The sequence below is a fragment of the Peromyscus californicus genome, unplaced genomic scaffold, assembly GCF_007827085.1.
Source record: "Peromyscus californicus insignis strain IS unplaced genomic scaffold, ASM782708v3 Scaffold_18__1_contigs__length_77618521, whole genome shotgun sequence".
Lineage (NCBI taxonomy): Eukaryota > Metazoa > Chordata > Mammalia > Rodentia > Cricetidae > Peromyscus > Peromyscus californicus.
The window spans coordinates 54,106,088-54,133,977 of NW_026294480.1; the positions used below are offsets into that span (position 1 = coordinate 54,106,088).

Sequence of the window (27,890 nt, forward strand, 5' to 3'; positions counted from 1 at the left end):
TATTGGCATGCTTCAGTTAGGTCCCTGTTCAATTAGATCATTAAAATATGTTTATAAGAATATCAAAAATTGGTCGGGCATGGTGGTGCACACATTCAATTCCAGCACTTGGAAGGCAGAGGCAGATGGATCTCTTGAGTTCAAAGCCTGGCCAGCAAGGGATACCGAAAGCTGATTATTTCATATTTACGTGAATGACTTATATAAAACAATGGCTTTAAAAAAATCCTTATCTTTTTGAAATATACAACACACACACACACACACACACACACACACACACACACACACACTTTATTTGCTTCTTGGACCTGCCTTAAAATAATCCAAAGGATTACGAAGGGGTGCAGAAATAGAGAAAAAGGCTATGTGCTTATAATTGCTGAAAGCAGGTGAGTGATGGGTTTTTTTTTTACAGCATTGCTTTCCCGGTTTACACTTTCTCATGTAAAACGCATTTATAAAGTAGCCTATGCAAGTCAGGATTTCGGATGTTTCCAGAGAGAGCTAGATACAACCCAGTCTCCACATCTCCTACACGGGTGTGCTCACTTTGTGGTAATTCACTGCATATGATCTATGCATCTTTTGGAATACACAAGGCAATACAACAAGCAACTTTCAAGAAGAGAAACGCGGCATTTTAACACCCAAGGACCACAGGCACGTTGGAAGCAGCCTCTCCAGGGCCGGCGGGCGGTGCCAAAGACGCCACACCGGCCACCGCGCCAATAGGGACCACAGGAGCAAAGGCCTCATATCGGTCCTCCTTCCTCCTCCAATCAGTGAGCCTGACCGGAGCACCTCACGGCCCTCCCATCCCAATGTCCAATCACGGCGCTCCACATGAGCGCGCGCTCTCCGATAGGTCCGCGCCCAGCGCAGAAGGAAGAGCATTTCTCGCAAGGACCACACTGCCATCTACTGCCTGATCAGCGGGGATGCAGCCACAGGAGCTCAGGAAAGCAAGCAGTCATACCACACAGGAAAATGCCGCAGCCGTTACTTTCTGAATTCCAAACTTTATTTCACATTAAATTACAAACGACCCAGGGACTCATTCATTCCACCTATTTCTAGGATGAATGTTTAAGAACTAAGGCAGACACCACACATCCCCGATTTATAGCTACAGACATGGACAGTGACAGCTCAAAGTGGTAGAATTGGGGCACAAATCCATATGCCAGCCTCTTAGGTGCAGAATCTACATCACACTTTTTAAGGAAGGCACAAAGCTAGATAAAGAGTAGGGAAACATGCCAGGCAGTGAGAGGCAGAGGCAGGTGGATCTCTGTGAGTTCGAGGACAGTCTTATCTACAGAGTAAATTCCAGGATAGCCTGTGCTACTTAAAGAAATCCTGTCTTAAAAAACAAAAACAAACAAAAGAGTAGGAAAACACAGTTCTGACTGGATCTATCAAGGTACTGGAGGCAGAGGGCAACAATGACTGGAGGTGTTCAGTAAACAGTCATTTACTCTGCTTTCCCATGACTGCTCTTAACAGAGAAGAGACAATTGCCCCCATGATATTTATCTGTCACAGACTATCATCCTCATTCTTTGGTAAGCAACTTGTTTATTCATGTGCCAGGACAAAGATCCCTGGACTTGTGTCCATATAACAGATCTAACTATACCTAATGAGACACTAACAGAGGCTGTCTCCATTCCCTCATCTTTCCTCTATACCTAGGAAAATGTTTAAAAAGCTTTCCCAGAATGCATCATTCCTTTATTCGTATTTCCACAGCACTGTGGATAATTCATGTATGGCACATGAGAACAATCTTTGCTATGTAAGTATTTGAAGCTACACATTGGAATTATCACTAGATCAGTGGCTTCTAAGAGAATAGCTGACTTCGGAGGGCGTCTTAACAATGTGTAGATTATTTCTGACTTTCAGATGACTGGAAAGCAGAGCTGGCACTTTTTGGACAGAAGACAGAGAACTGGTACAGCATGCAATGCTGTGACTCTCCTCACAAAACCCTGCCTCTGCCTGAAGCCAAGATCTCAGCATAGAAGGGAGACCACAGCAAGGCCAGGGAAACCCGCGCAGATGGAGGGAGAGCAGAGGTCTTGGGGTGAAACTTAGCATTTCTGAGTAAGAATCAAGGGACATCTAACACCCAGATCCGGCTTCTAAGAGCACTCCCCAGTAAAAGGAATAAGAGTTCCCAAGTGAGGGCTGAGTCCAGGGCCAGGGAAGGGAAGGTACAAGATAAGCCTACAACACACTGTTAAGGGATGAGAAAGAGAATGTGGAAACCAACTGGAAAGCATTTATACTACTAGCCAAGCAGGCATGGGACACTGGACTTCCTAATAATGATAGCAAGGAACCATTAAAAAAGCCCCACAGATCAACAAAATGTCAACATAACGTAGGACAACAATTGAGAAAGATAATCAAAAGGAAGCAAGGTCTGTTGCCTAAGGAGAACACGGAGTGCTAACCAGTAAGTATGGGGGGCGGGGGGCGGGGGGCGGGGGGGTTCTGGGAGTTGGAAAATCATCCCTTTGCAGCCCTTCACAGTACAGACCGACCCAGGCTGGAAGGACGAAGGGGAAAAAATCTAAGGGAAGACTCGAGAAGCGGCAGGAAATCACCACTCTGTTAAATGTCTCCCTCCTTACATCCTACTAGTCAGGAGGGAGAAAAACCAGTCCACGCTGCAGTGGAGACATCAGACGCACGTGACTGGGAGATCAAAGCTGACATGGCTAGTGGAGACATGCAGACATGGGCTGTGTCCAGAGGGCACACCCTGACAGGGTCACCACGTCAGAGAGGAGTCTGGCTGGGGAGGCAAACGGGATCTAACCTTAAAAAAGAGATAAGTCAGTCATACGAAATAGGAAAGGATAAGGAATGATTTCAGATTAAAGAAGACTTGATTTAAATGCAATGTGAACCTGGAATGCATCCTGTATTAGAGGAGGAAAAATGGGATAAAGGACATTTCTGGAGTCAAATGACAAAAAAGAAAAAAAAGCATTAATTAATAAACTCAATAAATGTGCTGTGGTATATAACATGTCGGGTAATGCATGCTGAAGAATTTAAGGTTGTGTGAAACGAACTCTCAGATAATTAAAAAAATAGCATGTGCATACCTCTCTGACAGGGGCACAATAGCTTACACACACACACACACACACACACACACACACACACACACACACACACGACAGAATGAGAAAGCAAAAACAAATACATCAAAATGGCAACGAACAGTGAATATGGGCAAAGGGTAGGGAGGGACTTGCTAATTTTCTCTAAGTTGAAAATTACTTCCTGGGGCTGGGATATAGGTCAGGCTGGGATATGGCTCAGTAAGAATGCTTGCTGCACATGCGTCAAAACTTGAGTGTGAATCCCCAGAACACACATAAAAAGGCCCAAACAGATGCATGCAGGCCTATAACCCTATTGCTTGCTTGGGTTTGTTGACCTCCAAGTTCAGTGAGAGACATTTTTACTACTTAAAAACCTGTTTCTAATTAATGGAACTAATTTCATTCTGCACATAAACACAAAGTACTTCTCTCATAATTAAAAATAAGCTGCATTTTTCATTAATGCATCTTCAATGCAAACTGACTGAAGACTTTTGTGTCATCCAGAGCTTTACCAGAAACTGTCCATTTTGTAAATGAAACTGTCACTCTATGGCCACGTGCCGTGTCTGATTTCGCCAGTACAGTACATCTGTGTCTACGCCCACTGTCCTCTGTCAGTGGCTATGCATGGAGAATGCGAGCAGGTAGCTACTTCCTAATCCTCGGTGAGGCCTAAACATCTCAGTACATTTTGAAGTACTACTATACGCCAAATTGTTTCGTTTTTGTGTCTTTTTTATATTATGGTAATTATATAAATTTAAAAGCATTATGTATAGAAACATTATATCAGCTTTGAATTTTTTTTTAAAGATTTATTTATTTATTATGTATACAATGTTCTGTTTGCATGTATCCCTGCAGGTCAGAAGAGGGCACCAGATCTCATTACAGATGGTTGTGAGCCACAATATGGGTGCTGGGTATTGAACTCAGGACCTCTGGAAGAACAGCCCGTGTTCTTAACCTCTGAGCCATCTCTCCAGCCCTAAGCTTTGAATTTAATTTCACGATACTATATGGTGCTGATTTAAAAGGCTGTGCCGATCCTTTAAAGCGAGAGTCCGACTGTAAGTTCCCTATGGAGGGCTTGAGCATTCACCTTCACACCCTGCCCAGCTCTGCTTTGGCTGGCCCTGTCCATACACCCATTCCAGAGAGGCTGGCCAACTCTGCAACTCACATTCTCGGGGAGACCACGATCACTCTGAAACACCCAGAACTGACAGCCCTGTCCCTGCACTTTGTGAAGAATCCATCACAAAGGAGGGTTCTGTTCTTATCCGATACAGGCACAGACACAAGGGTGGGGTGATGTTAGGTCGGCCCTGGAATTCATGTGCACGGCACCAGTCTCATAACCCACCACCCATGTGTTCACCCCGCAGTGTCCCAGCAATGTTCTATGTCTTGCAGGACAGTTAGAAGTGTGCTCGTACATTCATAAAATGTTCTGGTGGGGTCAGTGACTTCTTTGGGCCTTGGTAATGTATATAAGAAAGGCCGCTCTCTGTGGACTATGAGAAAGGAAGGGGAACGGGGGTGAGCATGAGCTTACTCCTGGGAAGACGCTCACCATCTTTGCACAGCTTCCAGGAGATGGCAAGTCCGCTTCCAGATCTCTCACTTGGCAATGACGTAGAAGTTAAGAAAACAATGGGGTTGAAAATTAAAAAAAAAGTGAAAGTATAAAATTTTGTAAAACAGAGTCAGGCTGCACGACAACTACATGGTACAATGAACAAAAGCAGCAAAGAACGCTTACACAACCTCGGAAGTGTGATCATCAGGGCAGAGAGTAAACAAAGACGGCCTGGAGAATACAGGGGGCCGCAGAGGTGATGCTGCCGTGTGCGAGCACACTTCTCTAAAGAGGACTTAGGATGTACTTCCGTGAGCTGAGTCACCAAAAGCATCTTTTCGTGTATGCATATGCGAGCGTATGATGTGAGCGTGTGGACCGACCACAATGACAGACCACGAGGCGGCACCTACCCAGGTGGCATTGCTCCTTCTCTCTGGCTTCCCACTGGCGGCTGTCCACGTATGCTGCGGAAAGCAGGCATCTTCTACCTGAGGGAAAGACAATCATCTCAGCAGGCATGGTGTTTAAAGGTCTGTTTTACTGAATACGACTTCAGTAAAGTGTTTGCAATCTCTGGCTGATGTACTTTGAAAATTCTAATGTGATACTATAGTGAAAACTGCACAATTTACAACAAAACACAGACAAATCTGAAAACCTCCTCAGCAGTTTTACAGGTAAGAATGCTGGTCGTTTTAATCTTTTAATGTCAACACTGAAAGTCATTTATGCTATTACATCACAGCCCAGGTTCTCTGGGTCCTAAAATCCTTCATAGACCCCATATAACCTGCTCAACTATTGCTAAGTTTTTAACTGGATGATTATAGTTATCAAGCCTGAAAACATTTCCATTTGATTCTGATTGGCATATTTACCCTTACTTTGCATAAAGAAAAGAGAAGTATCATATCAGACCCAGAACCCCTGAGGAGATGAAAGAAACTCGGAAGCTAAACTGGAGGCATCACGGGTGCCAGAGCTGGGTGCCCAGTGGCCGGCACAGTGCCTGGGGCCCACAGTCCTCAATGAACACTAATACCCATGACCTCCTAGGACAATGAGAAAAACCCGATGACAGTCTCAACCAACGTAAAACGTTCTGCACTTAAAAGGGTACTCTCAGTAAAGTGTCTACAACATGGGAAAAAAAAAGTCACTTGTATTCACTTGTATCAGGAACATAAAGTTCCTTTAGTACCTTTACTACTTAATAATACAAGACAACCCAACTGAAAGTTGGGCAAAGGATTTTCTAAAAAAAAAAAAAAAAAAAGGCGGGGGGAAATATGCTGGGCCTGGTAACACAAGCTTGTAATCCCAGCCACTGAGGGAGCTGAAACAGGAGGATTCCGACCTTAAGGCCTTTCTGGGCTACAAAGAGCGTTCAAAGCCAGCCTAAGTAACTTAGTCTCAAAAACAGCAAGTGCTGGGCCAGTAAGATGGTTCAGGGGGTTAGGAGCTTGCTGCTAAAACAGCAACCTGAGTTCAATGCTTGGACCTCTCATGGTGGAAGGAGAGAACTGACTCCTGAAGGTGGTTCTCTGGCCTCCACATGCGGCTACAGCATATAAATGTCCCCTCCCCTACAAAGTAACTAGATAAATGTAATTTAAACTGTTTTTAATAATATAAAAGGAGCTGGGGCTCTCAGTGATACATGTTAAGTCAGCATATGGGAGGCCTTGTGTTCAGTTCTCAATACTACACACACTATACACTCAACACACATTCACATACACACACAAACACACAACACACACACACCACATACACACACACACACTCACACCACATACACACATACCACATACACACACACACCACACACTCATATACACACATACCACACTACACACTCACACACACACCACACATACCACATACACACACACACACACTCACACCACACTACACACTCACACACATGCACACACGCGCACACACACCGCACACATACATACACACACAATTGTTCCTCCATGTCTGAGGAATTAGTTCCAGGATCTCCCATGGACACACAAAAAGTCCTGACATAAAATGACATTAAAAAAACAAAAAACAAAACCTGACATAAAATGATGCAGAATTTTAATACAACTGAGGCACACCTTTCTAAATTTTTTAACTTTCTGATACATTACTTATTATACTTAATTCCATTAAAACAACTATGTAAGTAGCTCTTTTGTTTGATTGTTTAGGGAACAGTGACAAGAAAGTGTAAAAACAACTACATGTTCAGTGCAAGTGTAATGTTACCTGTGTGTGTGTGTGTGTGTGTGTGTGTGTGTGTGCGCGCGCACATGTTGGTGTGTAAGTATGAACACATGCCCATGGAGGCCAGAAAAGAACCTTGGGTCCCCTGAGATGGGGTTATAGGCAATTGTTAGCGAGGCATGGGTGCAGGGAACCAAACTCTGGTCCTCTGCCAGAGCAGTAAGCACTCTCCAGGTCCCAGATGCAATTTTATTTTTTATACTTTTGATTTGTGGTTAGCTGAATTAAAAAAAAAATTCAGCACCTGTGACTATGGACAGCTGAATACATGTACGTACACACACACACACACACACACACACACACACACACACACAGAGGCACAAGCAAAGATGTCTACCATCACTGGCCAGTAGGAAAATACAAAGCAAAGCCGCCCACTACGAAGACCACAATCACAAAGCAGAAAACGTAGCTATGGGTGAAAACAGAACTTTACACATCACTGGTGAGACTATACAGTGGTGCCAGTGCTCGGGAAAACAGGCAGCACCCCAACTGTTACCACGGTTACCAAGTGACCCAGCAATTCTACTCCTGGCTAGATAGAAGAAGAATGAAAACTTAAATTTGCATCAAATTTATACACCAGTGTCATGGAAGTATTGTTAATAATGAATAAAAAGCAGAAGTGCCCGAAATATACACAGGTTATATACCAAAACTTAGGACGTCATTATAATGGAACATTATTTAGTAATTTAAAAACGAGACTCTTGGAAACATTATGTTAAGTGAAAAGATATCAGTCTGGAAAGAGCACACATTATATTCCACTTCCATGAAACACCAGAAGAGGCGAATCCAGAGAGGAAGTAGGTTACTTGCTGCCTATAACTGGGAACGGTCTGGGAACGTGAGAGTAACTAGTAACAGATTTCTTTGGGGTGTGATAAAAATATCCTAAGTTGGTTGTAAAGATATTTGCACAACTCCATATTTCTACTGGAAGTCAGAACTGGGTACTTTCAATGAGTGAGTTATATGGCGTGTGAATTCTATCTGAGAAAAAGGGAAAGAAGAACTCCAAAAGAAATGGCAGCTACCCAGAGATCATAAAAGACCACACAGGCATTACAACCCGAGTTTTCCATAGGTGGAGAATGACAGAAGATCACAGGACTTTGACATCTGGCCTGTACATACATGCACACACACAAGCATGTGCACACAAGCATGCATATTCACACACACACACACACACACACACACACACCCTTAAAAAAACAGCACACTCATCTTTCTATGACGCTGTATGACTGTCACAAAGGTCTTTCCATCACTGCACATTGAGGGTCTGTATATTAATGTTACAACCAAAGGATTTCTGCAGCCAGGAGCAAAAGATTAAAGGAAGCCGACCAGAAGCCAAGTGGAAGATCTAGATCGGACTCTCAAATTTTAGTATGCATATGGATCTCACTAAAATGCAGACAGTAGTTCTGTAGGGCTAGAATGCAGACAGATTCTGCATACCTCACCAGTAACAGGGTGATGACAAAGTCCTCGGATCACATTTGAATGAGTGAGAGAGACAGACTGACTTCAGACCCACAGGCTTAGGTCCCAGTCTGCCCAATCCTCTACACATACCATTCAAAATGTTTTCTTAGCCAGGCTGAGGCAAAGGTGGGAGTGTCTGCAAGTTCAAGGCCAACCTGCCCTACATAGTAAGACTATCTCAAAATACCAGAGTGCTTACAATTTTCCTTGCCTACTATCCTTAGATCACTTTCTTTTGAGCAACAATATTCTTTAAGATAAGTATCCTCAATAAAAAGAAAAGTTTTCTCCATTGAATTCTATAATACTTTTAAGAACCAGAACTTCGGGGCTGGAGAGATGGCTCAGCGGTTAAGAGCACTGGCTGCTCTTCCAGAGGTCCTGAGTTCAATTCCCAGCAACCACATGGTGGCTCACAACCATCTATAATGAGATCTGGTGCCCTCTTCTGGCCTGTAAGCATGCATGTAGGCAGAACACTGTATCCATAATAAATAAATAAATCTTTAAAAAAAAAAAAACAAAAAAAAAAACCCAGAACTTCAAAATTTGTGAAAAACATATCTGTTCCTTACACATTTTATTGTTATTTTGGCCTTTATTGTTTGTTTGTTTTTATTTTTTTGAGACAGGGTCTCTATGTAGCCCTGGCTGTCCTGGAACTTACTTTGTAGATCAGGGTGGCCTTGAACTCAGAGATCCACCTACCTTTGCCTGGCAGGTGCTTGGATTAAAGGTGTGTGCCACCATGCCTGGCTCATTATCTGGACCTTTAGTCAAATGTCTCCAAGCCGTTTTTATGGTTGAAAGAAAGAAATAATGTGATTGTTGAAATAGAGAAGCTTTAGAGTCACAATTTAACTTCTAACCCTTGCCTTATCAATAATAAATGCTATGAAAAACTGGTCAAATCACACAGCGCCCCTGACTCTTTCATCATACACAGAATGAGGGAATACTATCTATCTCAGCACGGCAGTTAAGGGCTCACTAACGTCTCAATGTCTACTATTCCTGCCTCCAGCCTTCCCACGTACTTGTCTTTGTTGTTGTTGTTGCTCTATCTCAGTTCATTTTTCTTCTGTCGTGTTGACCATTTTAGCTGTACTTTCATGGTGTTTTAAGTGGACTAGGTGGAAGTCTCAAAGTGTTGCATATACTGACTGATCTGCTACGGATTTGTATGGAGTACTTTTCCAGATCAAACATTTCCATGTCTCTAAGTCAAGCTATTTATCCACACACCCAAATCTTGAGTCCTATGTACTTACATGGCCTCCCTATAGGCTCCACCTAGGGCCTTTGTCTGATAAAACTTACTGAAGTGATGAAAATGTTCTATTCTAAGCTGTCCAAGACAAAAGCCTCCAGCTACACAGATCCACTGAAACACTTAAAACACCTTGTGCCACCGAGAAACTTAGTTTTTAATTGTATGTACCTTCAACTTAAATTTAAATAGCTACATGTACTAGAACTGCCATGTTGGAATAGCACAGACACAGTATAAACTGAAATCAAACTACTAAATTAAAGGTTCTCTCAAGCTGCTCTATGTAATTTCCATTTCCTTGTTAGAATGGTTGGCTCAGACATTATAAGCAACCAACACACTCTCCTTCATCTACTAGATAAGATCTTATTAGATTTCAAAGGATTTACTAGCAATCATAATTAAATGTGGTAAGTATCTCTACAGAACATTCTTACGTTAGTACCACGTATTGTTCACATCAATTTGCCAAATGTGTGATATGCAACATTTTTACCAGGTAGTTCAACCACTTAATCTTCAGAAAACTCTTAAGGCCAACTATGAAGCTTCTTAAATGGCTGTACATTAAGTAGTGTGAGCAAGTGTGTATTGCTTTTTTTTAGCTGGTGTTAAGAGAGGTTGATTGAAAAGAGGAGATAAGCAGCCCTGGAAACATCCAACTGTGGTTAGTACATTTTACTCCTAGAATAAGGTTGTAACCATTGCAAATTTGGCTTCTGTAAATACTTTAAAGCGTGTTTTCATCATTCATTAGATCCACTAAAAAGGCTTCTAGTGGCATGCGATTCAACTCAGACATCAAAGTGCTCTACGAGGAACTATAATACTTGTTCACCTACACGTGAAAAACGGTAAAAAGGAAATGTCAGGCAGAAGTTGTGACCAAGGTCATTGGGTAACGTGAGGTTAGTACTGAAGACTCTTTCATGAGGTGAAGACCGGGGGTCCGGACCATCAAGTACGAGGTAATAAGGAATGCCCCTCCAAAGAAATCTCAGGTGGAAGAACACTACTCTAGCCCCGGGGAGGAATGTATTTGGGTTTTTCATGGAGAGCAAAGTAGTGGCTTAACACATTAAACCTGCAAGACGTACACAAAATCTCTCAGGCCATAGCCTTCCTCTACTTTTCATCATTTTGCACTGGCGGATACCTATCCTTAAAGGAAATGAGTTATTTTTCCTTCCTACGCTACCAATAACCTGTAGCTTCTCTAGCAACCGGGTCCCAGAAGCATTTATGCTTTTCTAGAAAGCCTATGGCTCCCTTCATTCAGTGAACAGCGTATCGAAGGGCCTTAAGGAGCTGCCCCTCCAAGGCAGCAGCCACCAACCTGCCAGGGAAAGGAGAGGCGTCGATATTCTCCGAGCCAGGAGCATCCCACACCGCACCATGGGGGCCGCCATCTTGAACGTACCAAGTGGGACGCCGGCCGGGGGGTGAGGCCCCGCCTCCGCCGGAAGTGGACGGTCCCGCAGTTGGTACGGTCCGGGCCGGGACAATATGGCTACGGTGTTCCGGCCCCTGGAAAGGCTGAGGGCGCCGTGTCCTTCGTTGCATCCCGGGGTGACAGGCTCAGGCTCGGCCTGCGGCCGCTGCACTCTCGGAGGTACCCGCGGCTCCACGCTGTGGAAGGAGGGAGGGTGGAAGAGAAGGGAGCGTGAGACCCCGGCGGCGTCTCTCTTTGGAGAAGGCTCGGGCGACCTTTCTTTCCCTCTAACTGCACGTGTGTGCAGCCCGGTTTGCTGGGGGTCGTGAACGCCTCCACTTGGTGCCTGGAGAGCAAAGGGCAGCCAGGGTCTGGACTCGGAAAGGTCCACGTTGCTCTTGGAGAACATCCTCACTCATTGGGTTTCCTTTTCTGCGATGTTTTAGTATCCTAGCCGTGCTGTTTACATCCTAAAAGACTCGAGTCAGGCTTCCTCATCCCCCAAGTTATTTTGCCTTTCTGAAAATATTAAACTGAGACTGCTACTGAGTGGTAATAAAAGTATTTAACGTTCTGGTGTATTTTACATATATGAATTCCTTACCTTCAGTAAGCATCCACTGGTAGAGGTAGAATATTTACATAGTAGGAAACAAGATTGTCACTTGCCCAAGGTCACAAGGAGCTGGCAGAGGGAGTATTTGAACAAAAGACCCGGGTCTGGCAGCTTTACAGGATTCCCTTTTCATAAATAGCTACTTTTATTATTACTTTGTCTTAGCAGAACTCGGTGCACGATTTTTTGGCATGTTTTTTATCTCATGCACAGTCAAAGATGCTGAAGAAGGATACATTCCAGACTTGTTAAGCTGTAGTCAGTGATTTTTGATTTAAGGCTTCTTGAGTCCAGATCTGAAAGGCTATCTTCAATTCAGAAGTTACAAAACTGGAAGTTACCATGTAGCTTTTTCCAATATCCCATGCTTCTCGAACCAAGATAAACCAAACAAAAGTGGTGGTGGTGGTGGTGGTGGTGGTGGTGGTGGTGGTGGTGGTGGTGGTGGTGGTGGTGGTGGTGGTGATGGTGGTGATGGTAGTGGTGGTGGTGTGTGTGATGTCTATGCAATTGCTAGCCCTTAACTAGATGACAAATGCCCATTTGTTCTTCACATCTCATCGTGTCAACCAGTCTTCACACTTCATTAATCATTACCTACTTTCAAATGTAAGACTTTTGCCAAGACTTACATTCTGTAGTAGACTGGAAATGTTTGTTTCCCCACCAGGGATACTATAATATTTGTATCTATCTGGATGGATCATTTATTAATGTAATAAGTGAAGATGAGTTCATTAGAGGCAACCAAGCTCTAACATGTTATTTGCTAGGGAAAAAAAGCAATCCAGATAATTTCACTTATTTTCTTTTTCTGTTCTTTAGCTAAAAGATACCTACTCACAGACAGCATTGTGAAATTGAAGGAATTCCAACAGAAGAAGGTGGCTATTGCATATAACCTTCCCAGCACCAAAGGTAATAGTGTCTGTTTCATTAATTCTTTCATCCATTTGTCATTCAAACTTCCTTTGTGTCTATTCTTTCAAGACCTATCTCATAGAGAAAAAAAAGTGAACAGTTGCTTAGTTTCCTAGTCTACCTTTTATCTCACACTCTGCTGCTTAAAGTCTACAACTTTTCTTTTAGCCCTGACCCCAGGATCCCAGGGAAATAGTGCAGTTAGCCCCGTGACCAGTCATCTAGATCTGTGCCACTCAGAATATGATTTGAGGACCAGCATCAATTGGGAGATCGATGGAGATAGGAATGGAAAGGCAGCAGAGGATTTGTTTACACTATATAGTTCAAGAATCCAGGTGATTGGCTTTCAAATGTTGATTAAACCTTGGTGAAACATGGGCTTTATGATATACTTGTAGGTAAATGAGACCATGGTGTGCTGTAGAATCTAGGATTTACTTTGAAAACTCCATTGTGTTTAGAGTATATAGAAGAATCAAAATTAGCAAACTATTGGTATTTGTTGAGGCTGGTTGGCACTCGACGGTCATTAGATTTTTTTTTTTTCTACTTTTGAGAGGTAGTTCAGGAGTTCAGAGTGTTTGCTGCTGTTCCAGCAAACCTGAGTTTGGTTCCTATCACCCACATGGGGTGGCTCACATCTGCCTAGAACCCTAGCTTCGGGTGGTCCAATGTCCTCTTCTGGTCTTTGTAGGCAGAAACATGCACAAACCCACACCGAGACACACACATGTGCATATAATTTAAATATTTTTAAATTTTAAAAAGCACTAAAGCCATGAGAACACCAATTCCTTAGGCTCCAGTGCCTTTAGCCTCTTGGCAGTCTTGCTGCATTCATTCACTCTGTCCTACAGGGGACCACTTTTTTAGAACATCAGACTCCTTTATAAGCATATCTAAGACTTCTTTCTGGCTTTTTCTCGTTGTTGTTCTGACTTTTAAACAACTCCTGTTTGTCGCTCTTGACTTGTTATAATTAAATGTGTTCTTAGAAGATAATTTCACATATGTCCATGACACATACTGACCACTGTCACCCTCCACTTCCCCACCACCCCTTCCAAATCCTCTCTCATGTTCATGTCTGTTTGTGTTGTTTTGTGACCCACTGAAATTAATCCCGTTAACTTCTTCGGATATAGATCCAGCTCTTTTTCCTCTCACTGCCAGATACTGTTGAGCCTCTGACTTTACTCAGTGCCTCCGTCTCTCCCATCCCAGTCTCCCCTGACTGCTCTCCCAATCATGTGATGCCACGGTGGAATTCAGAGGGAAGCCTTTGGAACAGCTGGGGAGAATGCTTTTATCTCCAGCTGAATACTCAGTATGGGTTCACTGAAGTGTCTCCTTTTTACTTCTTTTATAGATCTTTAAAGATGTATTTAGTTTTGTTTCATGTATGTGGGTGTTTTGCCTGTGTGTACGTCTCACAGAGACCAGAAGAGTGTATTGAGCCCTCTGAAAGGGAAGGTAGAGCAGTTGTGAGCTGTCGTGTAGATCCTAGGCACTGAACCTGAGTCCTTGCAAGAACAATCAGTGCTCCTAACTGCTCAGCCATCTCCAGTCCCCAAACTTTCCTGTTCGTCTTGAATGTTTTTGAGCCCTGTGAGGTTTGCAGTTAGGAAGGACTCCCTGCTGTGGCCTGCTTGTTAGGTCTAATTGTCATGGTCTTCATAAAGCCGTGACGGCTGTGAACATGTTCTGAAATACAGTCTAAAAGTCAGTGCCTGCCACTCCATGTCCGACTGATATTTATATAATCCTCACCCATTTCAGCCTTTTTAGGAGCCCACAATGACATCCTTTTACATACCCCACTGGTACAGACTTTTCCATAAGAGAGCTCATTGCTGCTCCTCCACTTCTATGAAACTTCTGTGTTCTGCTGCTTGGCGTTACAATAGACGTCAAAGTGAGGCTTTGCGTACTGTTTGTATCGTTCACATGCTCTGGATTAACAACAGCCCATTTTCCTGGTAGACTTTAAGCTCCGTGGGAGGAGCCAGAACTTTGTGTGAGAGACACATTGCTCTGATTGTGACTATATGGTAAATACATGAAAGTCAAACTATTTAAGTCCTAATTTACGTTTTTTAATGTTTTAGATTTACTGGGTTTATTAACAGTTAAGAGGTGCAGAATGCAAAACCATTGCCTTGGAATCTTTGAGATGCGAAATTGCTTGGAAATCTCTAAAACTGAACTGTTTAGGTCCAGCAGGCATAGGATGAAGATGAGGTTGCTAATGCCATTGCTTCCCCAGTAAGGGAAGCTCTGACATGAGAGGTGCCCTCGGTCCCTCTTGGCAGTGAGCTCTGGCTGAACCGCTCCTCCCTGAGGGCAGCCTCCTTCCCATCCCAACCATCCTGAGTGATTGCCGCCATGTTGTGCTTTCCTTCAGAGATCTATTTCCGAAACTTGGAGGAGAAACTGACGCAGAACAAACTCATCTTGAAGGAGGAGTTAAAAACACTGCTTCACCTGTGTCAGTCCCGGGAGGATGTGGAACTGGCCAGAAGTGTCATTTACAGGTGAGGCCTTTCCTGAGAACCCTGTCAGCCTTTCACGTCTTCCCACTCGGCCCTTCCCAGAGTCGTCTCCTCCACCTTCAAGACTTAAGCTGTCACCTCTACACCGATGACTTCCAGATATCTTACCCTAACGCCTGCCTTCAACCTCGGACGTTGATACTTATTCAGGGGCCAAGCATAGGGAAGCAGCTCATAAACTACCAGCAGACTGGCCAGTACCTCCACTTACCCGTCCCCCAGCTCCTCAGCATACCCCTGTGCTCCTCTGACAGCCCCCAGTCACACAGGGCAGGTTTTGGAGCCTCTATTCCTGGGTAGGAGACAAAGGCTGTTGCTTGCTTCCTCTCTCTGATGCCAGTGGCCTCCTCGCCCTCCTTTCTGCCTCCTGCATCGTTTTGTAGATATTACTAGAGACCTCCTTTGTCAGAAAGGAAGCTAAAGAGCAGTGCTTCTCAACCTTCCTGATGCTGTGACCCTTTAGTACAGTTCCTCATGCTGTGACCCCCCCCCCAAACCATTACATTATTTTCTTTGCTACTTCATAACCGTAATTTTGCTACTGTTAGGATCATAATGCAAGTATCTGTGTTTTCCAATGGTCTCAAGCGACCCCTGTGAAAAAGTCATTTGACCCCCACTAAAGGGGTCTCAACCCACAGGTTGGGCACCTCTGTGCTAGAGGGCCTGAGATTTCCCGGGATTTCTGACGGTTCTGTGCTCGTCACGTGTCCTTACCCTTTCTTCTCTAGTGCCGCACTGGTCATTAGCCTGGTGTGAGCTGCACAGCCCACACGAGACTGGACGCTGCCAGGCCTTGGAGCAGCACCACAGGCAGTGCAGCTTCTCCTGGCCATACCAAAGTTGGATGTAGGAAAAGGGACCCCTCTTCTGGATAGCTGAGGCAGCAGGTACATGTCGGGAGGGATGGAAATGCTAGAAACTATCCCACTCGCCAATGTTTACATAGTTTTTCACAGATTCTTATGCAAATGTTTAATGGTTTTGGTAGTTTTCTTTTATATAGTTTGGGTGTTTTTGTTTATTTGTTTGTTTGGTTTGGTTTTTTTGAGACAGAGTTTTTGCTGTGTAGCTATGTAGCTCAGACTAGACCAGCCTTGAATGCAGTTTTCTTGCCTTGGTTTCCTGAGTGCTGAGATTACAGACATATGTCACCACACTCAGCTCCTTCTAGTTCTACTTATTACTATATAAAAGATCGTATTCTCTAAATTAATATAGCATGCTTTATTCTTACTACTTATATATTAAGAACCATATTTTAGTGACGCTACAGTATTTGTCTTAGTTAGGGTTTCTATTGCTGCAACAAAACACCATGACCAAAAAGCAAGTTGGGGAGGAAAGGGTTTATTAGGCTTACATTTCAGCATCACTGTTCATCACTGAGGAAGTCAGGACAGGAACTCAAACAGGGCAGCAGGATCCTGGAGGCAGGAGCTGATGCAGAAGCCATGGAGGGGTGCTGTTTACTGGCTTGCTCAGCCTGCTTTCTTATAGAACCCAGGACCAGCAGCCCAGGGATGGCACCACTCACCATGGGCTGGGCCCTCCCCCATTGATCACGAATTGAGAAAATGCCTTACAGCTGGATCTCATGGAGGCATTTCCTCAGCTGAGGCTCCTTCCTCTCTGATGACTCTAGCTTGTGTCAAGTTGACACACAAAACCAATCAATGTAACACTCCACTATACATTAGGACTTTTAATCAACTGTGCCCTGTTCTTAGACATCTAAATTCCTTCTTGGTTTTCCTCAGCACAGCTAATGTCATGGTGAGTAGCTCTAGAAAACTTAGGTACTCTTTGTGTTTTGGGTCAGAGTATAGTAGTCAGTTTTTCATTACCATAACAAAATGCCTGAGATAATCTGTACATGGAAAAAGGAGATTTATTTGATTTATGGTTTCGGACATTCTAGGGCATGACACTGGCTTCAGCTCCGTTCTCCTGAAGATCTTTGCCTGTGTCACACTGTGCTGGTCAGTGCTGGTAAAAAGCAATCATGTCTCAGTGTCGGAAGCCGTAAAGCTGGGTGGGACCAGCCTCGGGCTTTTATAGTAACTCCTCTAGAACTTGGGGGTGGGGGAGTCACATGAAAATACCTAATCTTTTTGAGAGCAATATCCTCAGTCGGTCTAAAGACATCTCATTAGATTCCACACTGGGGAACAAACTTACAATACGCAAACCCTTGAGAAACAAACCAAATTCAGTCTACTACACAGCCTATCAATAAACCTTCAGGTCTTGTCATCAGAACTAATTGGACATCGTCGTTTGACTCTGGCTGTTTTTCTCTTATTTTTCCTATTATTCCCCTGAGCCAGGAGATACCTAGGAATAACACAACAGGACAAAAAATCTGCACACTTTGCCTTTATATTCATCATACACATCCAAGTGTGACTCGTAGCTCTTCACTGATGCTCATGACACAACCCAGGTGCTTTTCTTTGCCGCTTTTATGAACAGCTGGGCAGGTTGGTGCATCCATGGTCTAACCACCCTGTTCACTGTCCTCCTGAGACCTGCAGCTCACGGCTGGGAAAAGCAGTCATGGGCTGAACCGGAAGCTCATCTTTATGGGGCCACAGTGGGAGTGACTTAATCCCTGTCATAATCTTGCTCCAGTGCTGGTTAGTTTATGGGGACATTTTAGATCCTCCCTTTTATTGGCGTTAACTTGAAGCTTTTGCTTCCTGGTTTTAATCTGGCACTGGTTCCTCATTTACTGAAATGTATAGATTTTGAAGATGCCTCACATTTTATAATAACTACTACCATTAAAGAATTGCCATGTGCCAAGCAGAACCCATCCGGTTCTCCCAGATTCCTTGAGTTCTCATCTCCACTTCACAGATGAGGAACTGATGCTCCAAATGATTAATTGATTTTCTTACAGTCACGTAGTTTATAGGTAGTAGAGCTAGACTGGAACCATCATACAGAAGCAGTCAGAGTCCTTCATCCCTCCATTTTCTTGTCCTTAAGAACTCGTGTCTCAAACGCTGTAATGAAGCAGGTCATGTATTTGGTAGCCTGTCTGTTTACAACACCCCAGCCCTAATGCCGCTCCAGCCTTCCTCTGTGGTTTTGGCAGAAGGTGAAAGGTTTTCTGGTAAAGTCAGCTTTCTCCACTAGTGTTTTAAAGTCATTGACATGATGAAAATCTGATGGATGTGTGATCCTGAGGTGTTCCCTTGGCCACCAGATTGTCATCTTAAGTGCCTACAGCGGCAGTGGCTGGTTACAGGGAGTAGTTTGTGTTGGTCAGTTTCAAATGACTGACTGGCCACCCCTAGAACAGTAAGCTCTCACGGCCATTAAAATTAGCCTTCCCCCAGGACTTCAAATCTCAAAGTGCATTTAATTTTTTTTTTTTTTACCTAGGTGGCCATAGCTCATGTAGGCCTTTACCTGAATTTAGAAAAGCAGAGGTTGATGTAAGTTACAGCTGCCTGTTGGTTGTGTGACATCCTACATGGGCACGGAGCACGTCCAAGGGCCTTTCCTCTGTTCTGTAGGTGGGGCCCATTCTGAGGAGACCCTGCTGTTCTGTAATATGCTTATACACATTCTCGGCCCAGCAGGTAGTTGCTTAATTTAGGGGATGATTACAGTGTGTGTTTACTTTTAATTTTCAGAGTATTTTTGGCTTCTAACAAAACTCTTTGTTTTAATGCCCAGTATATTAAACTCTGGAATTCCTGATTTTATTCAGATCCCCATTTCTCCCAAACTAGGAGTTCCTTATTCTTTATTGTGTTCCCATCACCTAGCAGAATGCACACTATTGTTTGTGTCCATCCTTGTGGGTGTATTGTATGTGTGGGGTGTACATATGTTCACGTATGTATACATGTGCATATGCGAGTGCATACACATGGTTAGAGGTCAGATCTCTTCCTCGGTTGCCCTAAACCTTGTTTTTTAAGACTAGGTTTCACTGAACCTGGAGCTCGGTGATTGGCTACACTGGCTCTCCAATAAGCGCTGAGAATCTTCCTGTCTCCATCTCGCCAACATTGGAGTTTCAGATGCATGCCCTAAGCCTGCCTTTTCCATGTGTGCTGGGGATCCAAACTTGGGACCTTCTACTTGCTAGCTGAGATCTCTACTCATTCCTGTGTCTGTTTTTTTTTTTGGTTTTTTTCGAGACAGGGTTTCTCTGTGTAGCTTTGCGCCTTTCCTGGAACTCGCTTTGGAGACCAGGCTGGCCTCGAACTCACAGAGATCCTCCTGGCTCTGCCTCCCGAGTGCTGGGATTAAAGGCATGCGCCACCACCGCCCGGCCCTGTGTCTGTTTTTGCTATACCCTGTCTTTGTTCATACAATAATCTTGATTACCAGGTACCATACAGAGAACAGAAATTTCACTGTGGGGGAATATAAGTTTGGACCAGTTTTCATGAGGCTTTGCTATGAGTTGGATCTTGAGGACTCTGCAGTGGAGCTCATCAAAGACAAGGTTAGTGATTTCCAGTTCCTTCCCCTGCCAATGTGTTCTGGTGTTCTTGGCGCTGTTAGAAAACACATCTTTTCTATGGCATATTATTTCCTGAGTAAGACTTTCAGGGAAAGACCACTGAGCTGAATAAAGCTCTCTGCTTTTCAAATCTTTCCTTAGGGTTGGCTCACAAGGAGACTTCCAGGTGTCTTGGGAGGCATAGCATAGCACAGAGGCTACTTTGGGTGTGTGTGGTGACCTAGGACATAGATCCTGTCTCCAGAGTTCAGAGGCAAATAGTTGAAGACCAGCCATTGATTTCCTATCCTGCACCTGCATTCTCTCTCGTGTTTTGTTTTTTATTTTTGGTTGAAGATTGTATTATTTATAACTGGCCAAGTTTTAAAATGCTCTTACACGTTCTGGTTTTCTTTTTCTAAAACACAACATAATTTTGCACATCAGTAAGATAACTCAGTAGATAAAGGTGCTTTGCATGCAAGTCCAACGACCTGAGTTCAATCTGTGGAACCCGTGCAGATGTGGAGGGGGAGAATCAGGTCCACACAGCTGTCCTCTGACCTCCATGCAAGCACCATGGCACGTGCACTCACACACATACACATGATAATAAATAAATTGTAAAAACATTGTTAGTTACTTACTGAATACTTACTGTATCTTCAGCCTTTTCCCACAGTTGTTATTACTATTATTATATAATCATTATTCCCACAACGGCCTAGTTCCAGGTATGATTATCATTTCTACCTCACAGAAGCTGAAACTGCATTAGCGGCATTAGCAATTCATCCATGGCCAGAGACTCTCGATTTGGGCTGCTGTCCACCATGTGCAATTTAGTATATTTAGGAACTCCAGAGTGAAGTGATCTGGCGTTGCCTCCTACTCTTTTTCACTTAATGTGTTCTGTACTGATGGAACTAGCCCTAGGCTTGACCTTTTTATCTGAGACAAGTAACCCAGGCTAGCCTCAAGCTCGCAACCCTCGTGCCTCAGTCTCCTGAATGGTATGACTACAGCTGTGTACCACCATGCCTGACATCAGGGTTACCCTTCCCTAAGAACACCGTGCACTAGGAAGATGGTCACAACAGTTCCAACATTTGATCTTGTCTTCTACTTAGAAAAAAGAGAAAGAAAGAAACACACACAAGAGCTGGGGACATACTCAGTGGATAAGTACTTGAAAGGAACCTGAGTTTGCTCCCCAGAACCCATATTTTTAAAAAGCCCAGCATGGCAGAATGTACTTATAATCACAACACCAGAGAAATAGAGACTTGTGAATTCTTGGGGTTCATTGGCCAACCAGCCTAGCCTACTTGTGAGTTACGAGCCAATGAGAGACTCTGCCTTAAAAACAAAAGAGGTGGCCTGGTGGTGGTGGCGCACACCTTTAATCCCAGCACTTGGGAGGCTGAGGCAGACAGATCTCAGTAAGTTCAAGGCCAGCCTGGTCTACACAGTGAGTTCCAGGACACCCTGTCTCAAAAAACAAAACAAAACAAATAATAAAAATAAAAAATAAAAAACAAAAAAACCCAACAACAAAAAAGAGGTGAACCTTAACTAAAAAATGGTATCCAAGATTGTTCTTTGGCCTTCGCATACACTGGCATATATGTGCACCTATACCCACACATAGACATGATGACATTCTTGTATATATATATTAAAATCTGCAAGGTAAACGATGTCTTTATTATTATTAAAACCTCACTTGTTGGCCGGGCGGTGGTGGCGCACGCCTTTAATCCCAGCACTCGGGAGGCAGAGCCAGGCGGATCTCTGTGAGTTCGAGGCCAGCCTGGTCTCCAAAGCGAGTTCAGGAAAGGCGCAAAGCTACACAGAGAAACCCTGTCTCGAAAAACCAAAAAAAAAAAAAAAATACAACATATAAAAAAAAAAAAAACCTCACTTGTTCATGTAATTCGTGTTTCCGTATTTTAAAAAAATCTTTTAATGTTACACTCAGAGAATAAAATGTTCCATTGTTCCAAGTCAAGATGTGACAGTAGAAATAAAACAGAAGTAAGTTTTCAAATCTTCCCACGTGTACTAGAGGTGGAGTGACCTGAGTAAGAACCGAGGCCTCAGATGCGCCTGCGACGGTGTTTGGTCCCCCACTGTCACTCTATTGCTGTCGCTATTCTCTGTATCCCTGGTGGTGACCGAGACTGTGGCTCTGTTCCTGTCTTCACCCCTCTTACCCCCTCGTTCCCCTTCTCCCCAGCTGGTACCTCAGCTCTCTAGACTAAAACCTAGCCTGCATTTGGAGCAGACTTAGTCTCAGCGGCTAGAATCTACATGGTAGGCTCTTAAGAAAGAACAAAGGAGAAAAACACTTCATGACATTTAAATATCATGTCACATTATGGCATTCAAAATACTGGAAAGATGTTAGAAAGAGGGATACTGGTCAGAGGTTATACAATTGACATAAAAGACTTGAACTGTTGTAAAACATGGTGGTCATGGTAACAATATAGTCTTTAAAAGTTAGGAAGAAGCCGGGCGGTGGTGGCGCACGCCTTTAATCCCAGCACTCGGGAGGCAGAGCCAGGAGGATCTCTGAGTTCGAGGCCAGCCTGGTCTACAGAGCGAGATCCAGGACAGGCACCAAAGCTACACAGGGAAACCCTGTCTCAAAAAACCAAAAAAAATTAGGAAGAGAATAGCTCTTAAGTTTGTACACGACGCAATACACGTCCCTGACCTAGCTGTTCTGCTAATGTAGTTTAAAACCAAATATAATGGGTAAGTGCACAGGTGGTTTTGTCGATTAAACTAAATACAAGTCAGAAACGATGTTGAGGGCCACTGGGTTAGCAGCTGATTGTCAAAAGTGAGTGACTCTGTTACCTGGTGTGACGACTGTCGTCCCGTGAGACGGACGTTCTTGCCTTCATTCAAAAATCACCTTGCTGCCGCCATTCGATAGCACTTGGTGCCAGGTTCACGGCCTCTTTCCTCATTCTGCACTGCTCACTACACCCAGAGTGTCCGTTCCCAAAGCTAGAACAGTGTTTAAAAGCGAAGCTTTGAAAAATCCTTTGTATACCAAACGACTAGGGAGTTCAGGGAACCACAAATAAAAACCTGTAGAACAGATTCTCAACCTGTGGTCACGACTCTTTGTCAGTCGAATGACCCTTCCACAAGGGTTGCCTAAGACCATCAGAAAACATGGATATTTACATTACAATTCGTAACAGTAGCAAAATTACAGTTATGAAGTAGCAATGAAATAATTTGATGGTTGGGGGTCACTACAACATGAAGAACTGTAATAAAGGGAAGAAGCATTAGGAAGGTTGAGAACCACTGTAAATATCCAGCCCCTGTGTAGTGGTGCACACCTTTAATCCCAGCACACGGGAGGCAGAGGTAGGTGGGTCTCTATGAGGCCATCCTGTAGTCTACATAGTGAGTTACAGGACAGCCAATGCTGCCTAGTGAGATCTGTTCTCAAAAAGAAAAGAAAAGCAAAAAAGGGAAACAGTATGTGGCATCCCCTTAATAGTTTTAACTTCTGACCAAACTATATTGTTTCTCCTCACTAGCGTTTACGAGGTTTCTTCTTAGACTCAACGTCATTCAATATTTTGATGGATATGCTATTTACTAAAGGCAAATATGAAAGTAAGTACTACAGTCTGCGGTTGTGGAAAAACTACTCGAAAAGCAGCTGGGGTGGGAAGGACCATAAAAGTGACCCTTAGCTTCCTGTTGAGGAGCCGCACAGTGACCTCACTTCTTACATTTGAAAGGATCAAATTGTATATGGTGGCTGAAATGAGCCAACCTCAGATTCTCTAAAACCTTAGCAGTTTTCCATGCATTCTTCCTGCAGGACCTGATGATTTAATTTAACCTTTATATAATTGCTTTTTGACATCAAGGCATGGCCTTTATCATGCTAAAATCTGCTTTTTGGTAGGTGATGCTGAACTGATTGGAATTTTGGGAACTGCCCGTAGGTGCCTCTAACCCTGCTGGCCCACTCTTCACTTTTGGCAGGTGCCCTGGAAGTACTGATTGAAATGAAAAACCAAGATGTGAAGTTCAGCAAAGACACCTACATCCTTGCTTTTGCAGTTTGCTACAAACTGGTAAGACTACGCCCCTTAACTCTCAGAGCATTGGGAATTGAGCAGTATCTGAGAGAGGGTTTATTTCCCCCACACACACCCCTCTTTCTTTCTTTCTCCAGTTCCTCTGAAGTCTGTTTTCCATCTGGTGCAAATATTTTCATTTTAAATGTATCCAGCTTTAGAAAACTCAAGTTAGCCTTGTCAGATACTTTTATCATGGGAAAAAATCATCCTTCGCCCCTCTTTGGCAAGCATGTAGATCATGAAAACAAGACCAGTTCCTGCTGAACTCTAGAGTCCCTCGTAGGTGAGACTATACTGGATCGTCCTCACTGTTGCCTTCTCGGAAAACCATCCCGTCCTGCTGGGGCGGACTCCACATACGACTGCTGTCATGGAGTCTCTCGTTATTACTGTTCTTTAAGTGTGCGAGTGGTTTGCCTTTAAGTGTGTCTGCGCCGCCACACGCATGCCTGTGGAAACCAGAAGAGGGCATCTGATCTCATGGATCTGGAGTTGCAGATAGTTATGAACCATCATGTGGGTGCTAGGAATTGAACCCCGGTCCTCTACAAGAGCAGCCCATCTTAGCCATCTCTTGAGCCCTCTACCACATATCTTGACTTCGGTTTTTACAAGCCTTTGTAAACCTTTAGGTCACTTTTAGCTGCAGGTTACAGTTGGCCCAAGGGCTATGTTTACTGACCTCAGGACGAGATATTCCTTTCCAGTCATCCAGCACTAGAACGTGGGTCATTCCGAATGGTGATTCCTAGGTAGGCAGCCTGCTCAGGCCTGCCTCCCGGGGTGCATGTTGAAGTATAGAGAATTTGGTTCTGCTTCTTAAGAAGGGCCAGAGGATGTTTCTTCCTGTGTTGTATCCAAGAGTAACTTGTTTCATTAAGTGGAGACAAGTTTGGAAAAGCAGCTGCCAAGGTCTCCACTCACCCCTGGCAACCGCCCCACATAAAATTCAGACTTTGTTGGGAGGACTGAGGGGTGAGTCTGTTCACAGACACACAGATGCAGGGCTGGGGCTGCCCTTATAAACCCATTCACCAAACCCAAAACCTGGGGGCCTGGTTTACATTGCTGATTGGTGTGTCACTTTCTTAGATTTAAAAATCAACTTTCCTTTGTAGTTAGTTGTATTTATTTTATTTTGTGTGTATATAAGTATGTGCACCGTGTGTGTTCATGGTGCTGGCAGAGGTCAGAAGAAGGCCTCAGATCACCTAGACTGGAGTTACAGACAGTTGTGAAGGTGCTGGGAACTGAACTCAGGTCCTCTGCAAGAGCAACAAGTGCCCCTAACTGCTGACCGTCTCTCCAGCCCCCTTAGATTTTCTTTTTAAGTTTCTGTTTTCATGGGATTCTCTTATAACTTATGTTATATTAGTGTTAATATTTTCAAGTATTTGGCTTATCTGGAGGTTTTCAAGCTAGAACTTGAAATTTCCCTAAAGGAAATTTCCCTGTGTTACTGAGCATACCCCATTGTGGCGCTTATGCTTAGAAACTAGCCTACTGGCATACACAGAGACCTACATGTTTACAAGTGAAAACTGGCCTACAATGGAAATAGACAAGCTGAAAAATAAAATTAATTTAGAGATGAACTGCTACCATATAAATAGCCCAGTCTATTTGCAAATGGTTTCTGTATAGCTTAATTTTTTTTTATTTTTAAGATAATATACATATCATTTCTTCTTCCTTTTCCTCCCCCTGACCCTCTCATATACCCCACCTTGCTCCCTTTCAAATTTATGGCTTTTTTCCATCAATCGCTGTTACATGCATATATGTATATGTGTACACAGATATATTGCTCAACATAACCTACTCAGTCTGTATGTTACTTGTATGCGTGTTTTCAGGCTGACCATTTGGTATTGGATAACCAATTGGTCTAGTCTGTTTCTCCCACTCTCAGCCTTCATTCCCTAGTTACTTACAATTTGTTGTGTAGGGTTGAAGCCTGTGCTCTTTCCCCAGTCCACAATGTCATGACTGTCGAGCTTAGTTTTTCAAGTGACTTCAGGTAGGAAATCTGAGATACTAAGTTCCGTTAATCGTTACACTCGAAGGTTCATGACATTGTCTGAGCAATCCCATCTCTTCACAGAATAGCCCGGAATCTTTTAAAATTTGTACAACCTTAAGAGAAGAAGCCCTAATTAAGGGAGATGTCGTCTCCAGGAGAGCATGCTGTTTTGCAGTGGCATTAGCTCTGAATCAGGTAAGGCCTTGGGGCAGAGGAGACATGAATGAATTGGGAGTGGGTAGGACGTTACTGATTCCGCTGTTCCTGTTTTTCGTTTATTTTTTCCCTCTGAACTATATTGTTAAGAAATCCAATAGTGAAAGCAATGCCTTTGTTACCACAGGAATTTGCAGCTAAGTCTGTGCCTGCAAAGAACGTTTTGTTTTCACGTGTAACTGAAGACCCAGCCTGCATTTCTGTGTAGAGTAGGTAGGCCAAGATCTTGTGGAGAGTCAAGAAGGAAGCTGCAGTCTGAGAGAAATATCCTTGTTATAGTAAAGATGGCACATGCTTCCTGTGTAGCATTCTCAGAGAGCATCTTGCATTAGTGAGGACTCCTGGGACAGTCCTTGCAAGTTAGACCCATCTCCTGTTATTTAGTTGAAGCCTTACCGTTCCCTTTGTTCCTCATCCCCTTATTGACAAATGAGTCAGCCAAGGCCCAGGAAAACAGGCGAAAGAAATCCTTGAGGTTGATCTCTGCGAAGGACATAGTACTGGAATACCTGCTGTCTTAAAGAGCCCCACCTCTGAGATTCCCTCGAGGAAGGCCCAAAATATATGAAATACTTTACACATTGGCTATGTGGTAAATGAAAGTCTCATGATAGAAAATTCTAATCAAGGTAGGTTATTACCCAGCTAGCAAAACCAGGCTGGGGAGTGCTTCCTTAAAGTAATTAGAATAGGTACTTAGAACTGAAGGGTGATCGTGTCCTTAGTGCTGGGGAAGGCACTCCCACCAGGCACCAACTGCTCATGATCACCTCCCTTATCGGCTTTCCTGTCTGTCGGGGAAGGTGTTTTGTGTCTTCCTCCTCTGCCAGGGGCTGAGTGACATGGATGAAGTCTCGTCTGAGACGCACGTCCCCAGTCTTTTTGCAGCTCTTGTAGTTTTGCTCTTATGAAATACAAGTCACGCCATCAGGACTCAGATAAACCCTCCTGTCGTCTTCGGGACTCTCTGTTGAGCCTTGTGCAGGACTCTCCTTGGTTGAGTGATCACTGCCCTGACTTCAGCCTCGTCTGATAGCATCACCGCCTTTGTTCCTGTTGTCTGTCCGCGTTTATCACCTGTGCATTTGTGTGCTAATACCTTTTTAGTTGTTTTATTCGGAGTCTTCCTGACTTGTTTTGGTTTAGGTGTATCTCTTATATGTTGCAGAACCTCAACTTGCCTTTATAATATGACCCTAGTCTTTCTTTATCTGTTTATGTGACATGAATGCTCTTAGTGTTAGCATTCAGACCCACCCCTTGGGACCTGGATAATATGCAGCAATATTTTGGCCTGCTCAGAGTCCTGACAACTGTGGGAGTCTGCCAGAGTCCAGCTCCGACCTGCTCTCACCTGTTGAAGGGTCCTTGGGTGGAAGAGAGAGGAATGAGGAAATACTAGGTAGAAAGATAGAAAGAGACAATAAGAAAGACAGAGACACAGGATAGCTTCAGGAGGGCCTTGGGTCAATACCCAGACACCCAGAGCTTTATTCAAAAGGGCTTTTTATAATATGCCAAGGGGAGAGGCAAAAGACCTCCTTGCAAGGCCAAAGCACACCGTACAGCCAAGTGTAGACCCTTCCAAACATCTGGTAACCACGCCCATGGCCAAATCATCCCATTATGCAGCCCTGCTGGGTAAAGCAAGCTCAGATTCTCTGACTGTGAGTAAGTTCTCACTAGGAAGCCTCTGGGGGCCACCACAGACAACATCATGTGCTCATTGCTAAGCAGTCTCTCTGCGCATGCGCCAAGTCTCC

At 43.8% G+C, this 27,890-nt stretch overlaps 2 protein-coding genes across 6 annotated transcripts in view; one reads left to right on the plus strand and one right to left on the minus strand.

Moving 5' to 3' along the window:
• Mrps27 (mitochondrial ribosomal protein S27) overlaps positions 1–11,227 on the minus strand; it is an 89,196-nt gene extending 77,969 nt beyond the window's left edge. The window contains exons 1-2 of the mRNA XM_052743447.1: positions 11,109–11,227; positions 5,127–5,204 (exon numbers count right to left, since the gene is read on the minus strand). Coding sequence (XP_052599407.1) covers positions 5,127–5,204; positions 11,109–11,181 — 151 coding nt within the window. The 5' untranslated portion in view covers positions 11,182–11,227. The remainder of the gene's footprint in view (positions 1–5,126; positions 5,205–11,108) is intronic.
• Positions 11,228–11,249: 22 nt separating this feature from the next.
• The window catches only part of Ptcd2 (pentatricopeptide repeat domain 2), a 31,125-nt gene continuing 14,484 nt past the window's right edge, over positions 11,250–27,890 (plus strand). The window contains exons 1-7 of one of the 5 annotated variants that reach the window (XM_052743448.1): positions 11,250–11,384; positions 12,646–12,738; positions 15,149–15,278; positions 19,650–19,767; positions 23,334–23,412; positions 23,791–23,882; positions 25,993–26,106. In XM_052743448.1, coding sequence (XP_052599408.1) covers positions 11,279–11,384; positions 12,646–12,738; positions 15,149–15,278; positions 19,650–19,767; positions 23,334–23,412; positions 23,791–23,882; positions 25,993–26,106 — 732 coding nt within the window. In that variant the 5' untranslated portion in view covers positions 11,250–11,278. Of the gene's footprint in view, positions 11,385–12,645; positions 12,739–15,148; positions 15,279–16,027; positions 16,187–19,649; positions 19,768–23,333; positions 23,413–23,790; positions 23,883–25,992; positions 26,107–27,890 lie in introns of those variants that run through there. The other 4 variants (XM_052743449.1, XM_052743451.1, XM_052743450.1 and 1 more) reach the window with 4 other exon arrangements.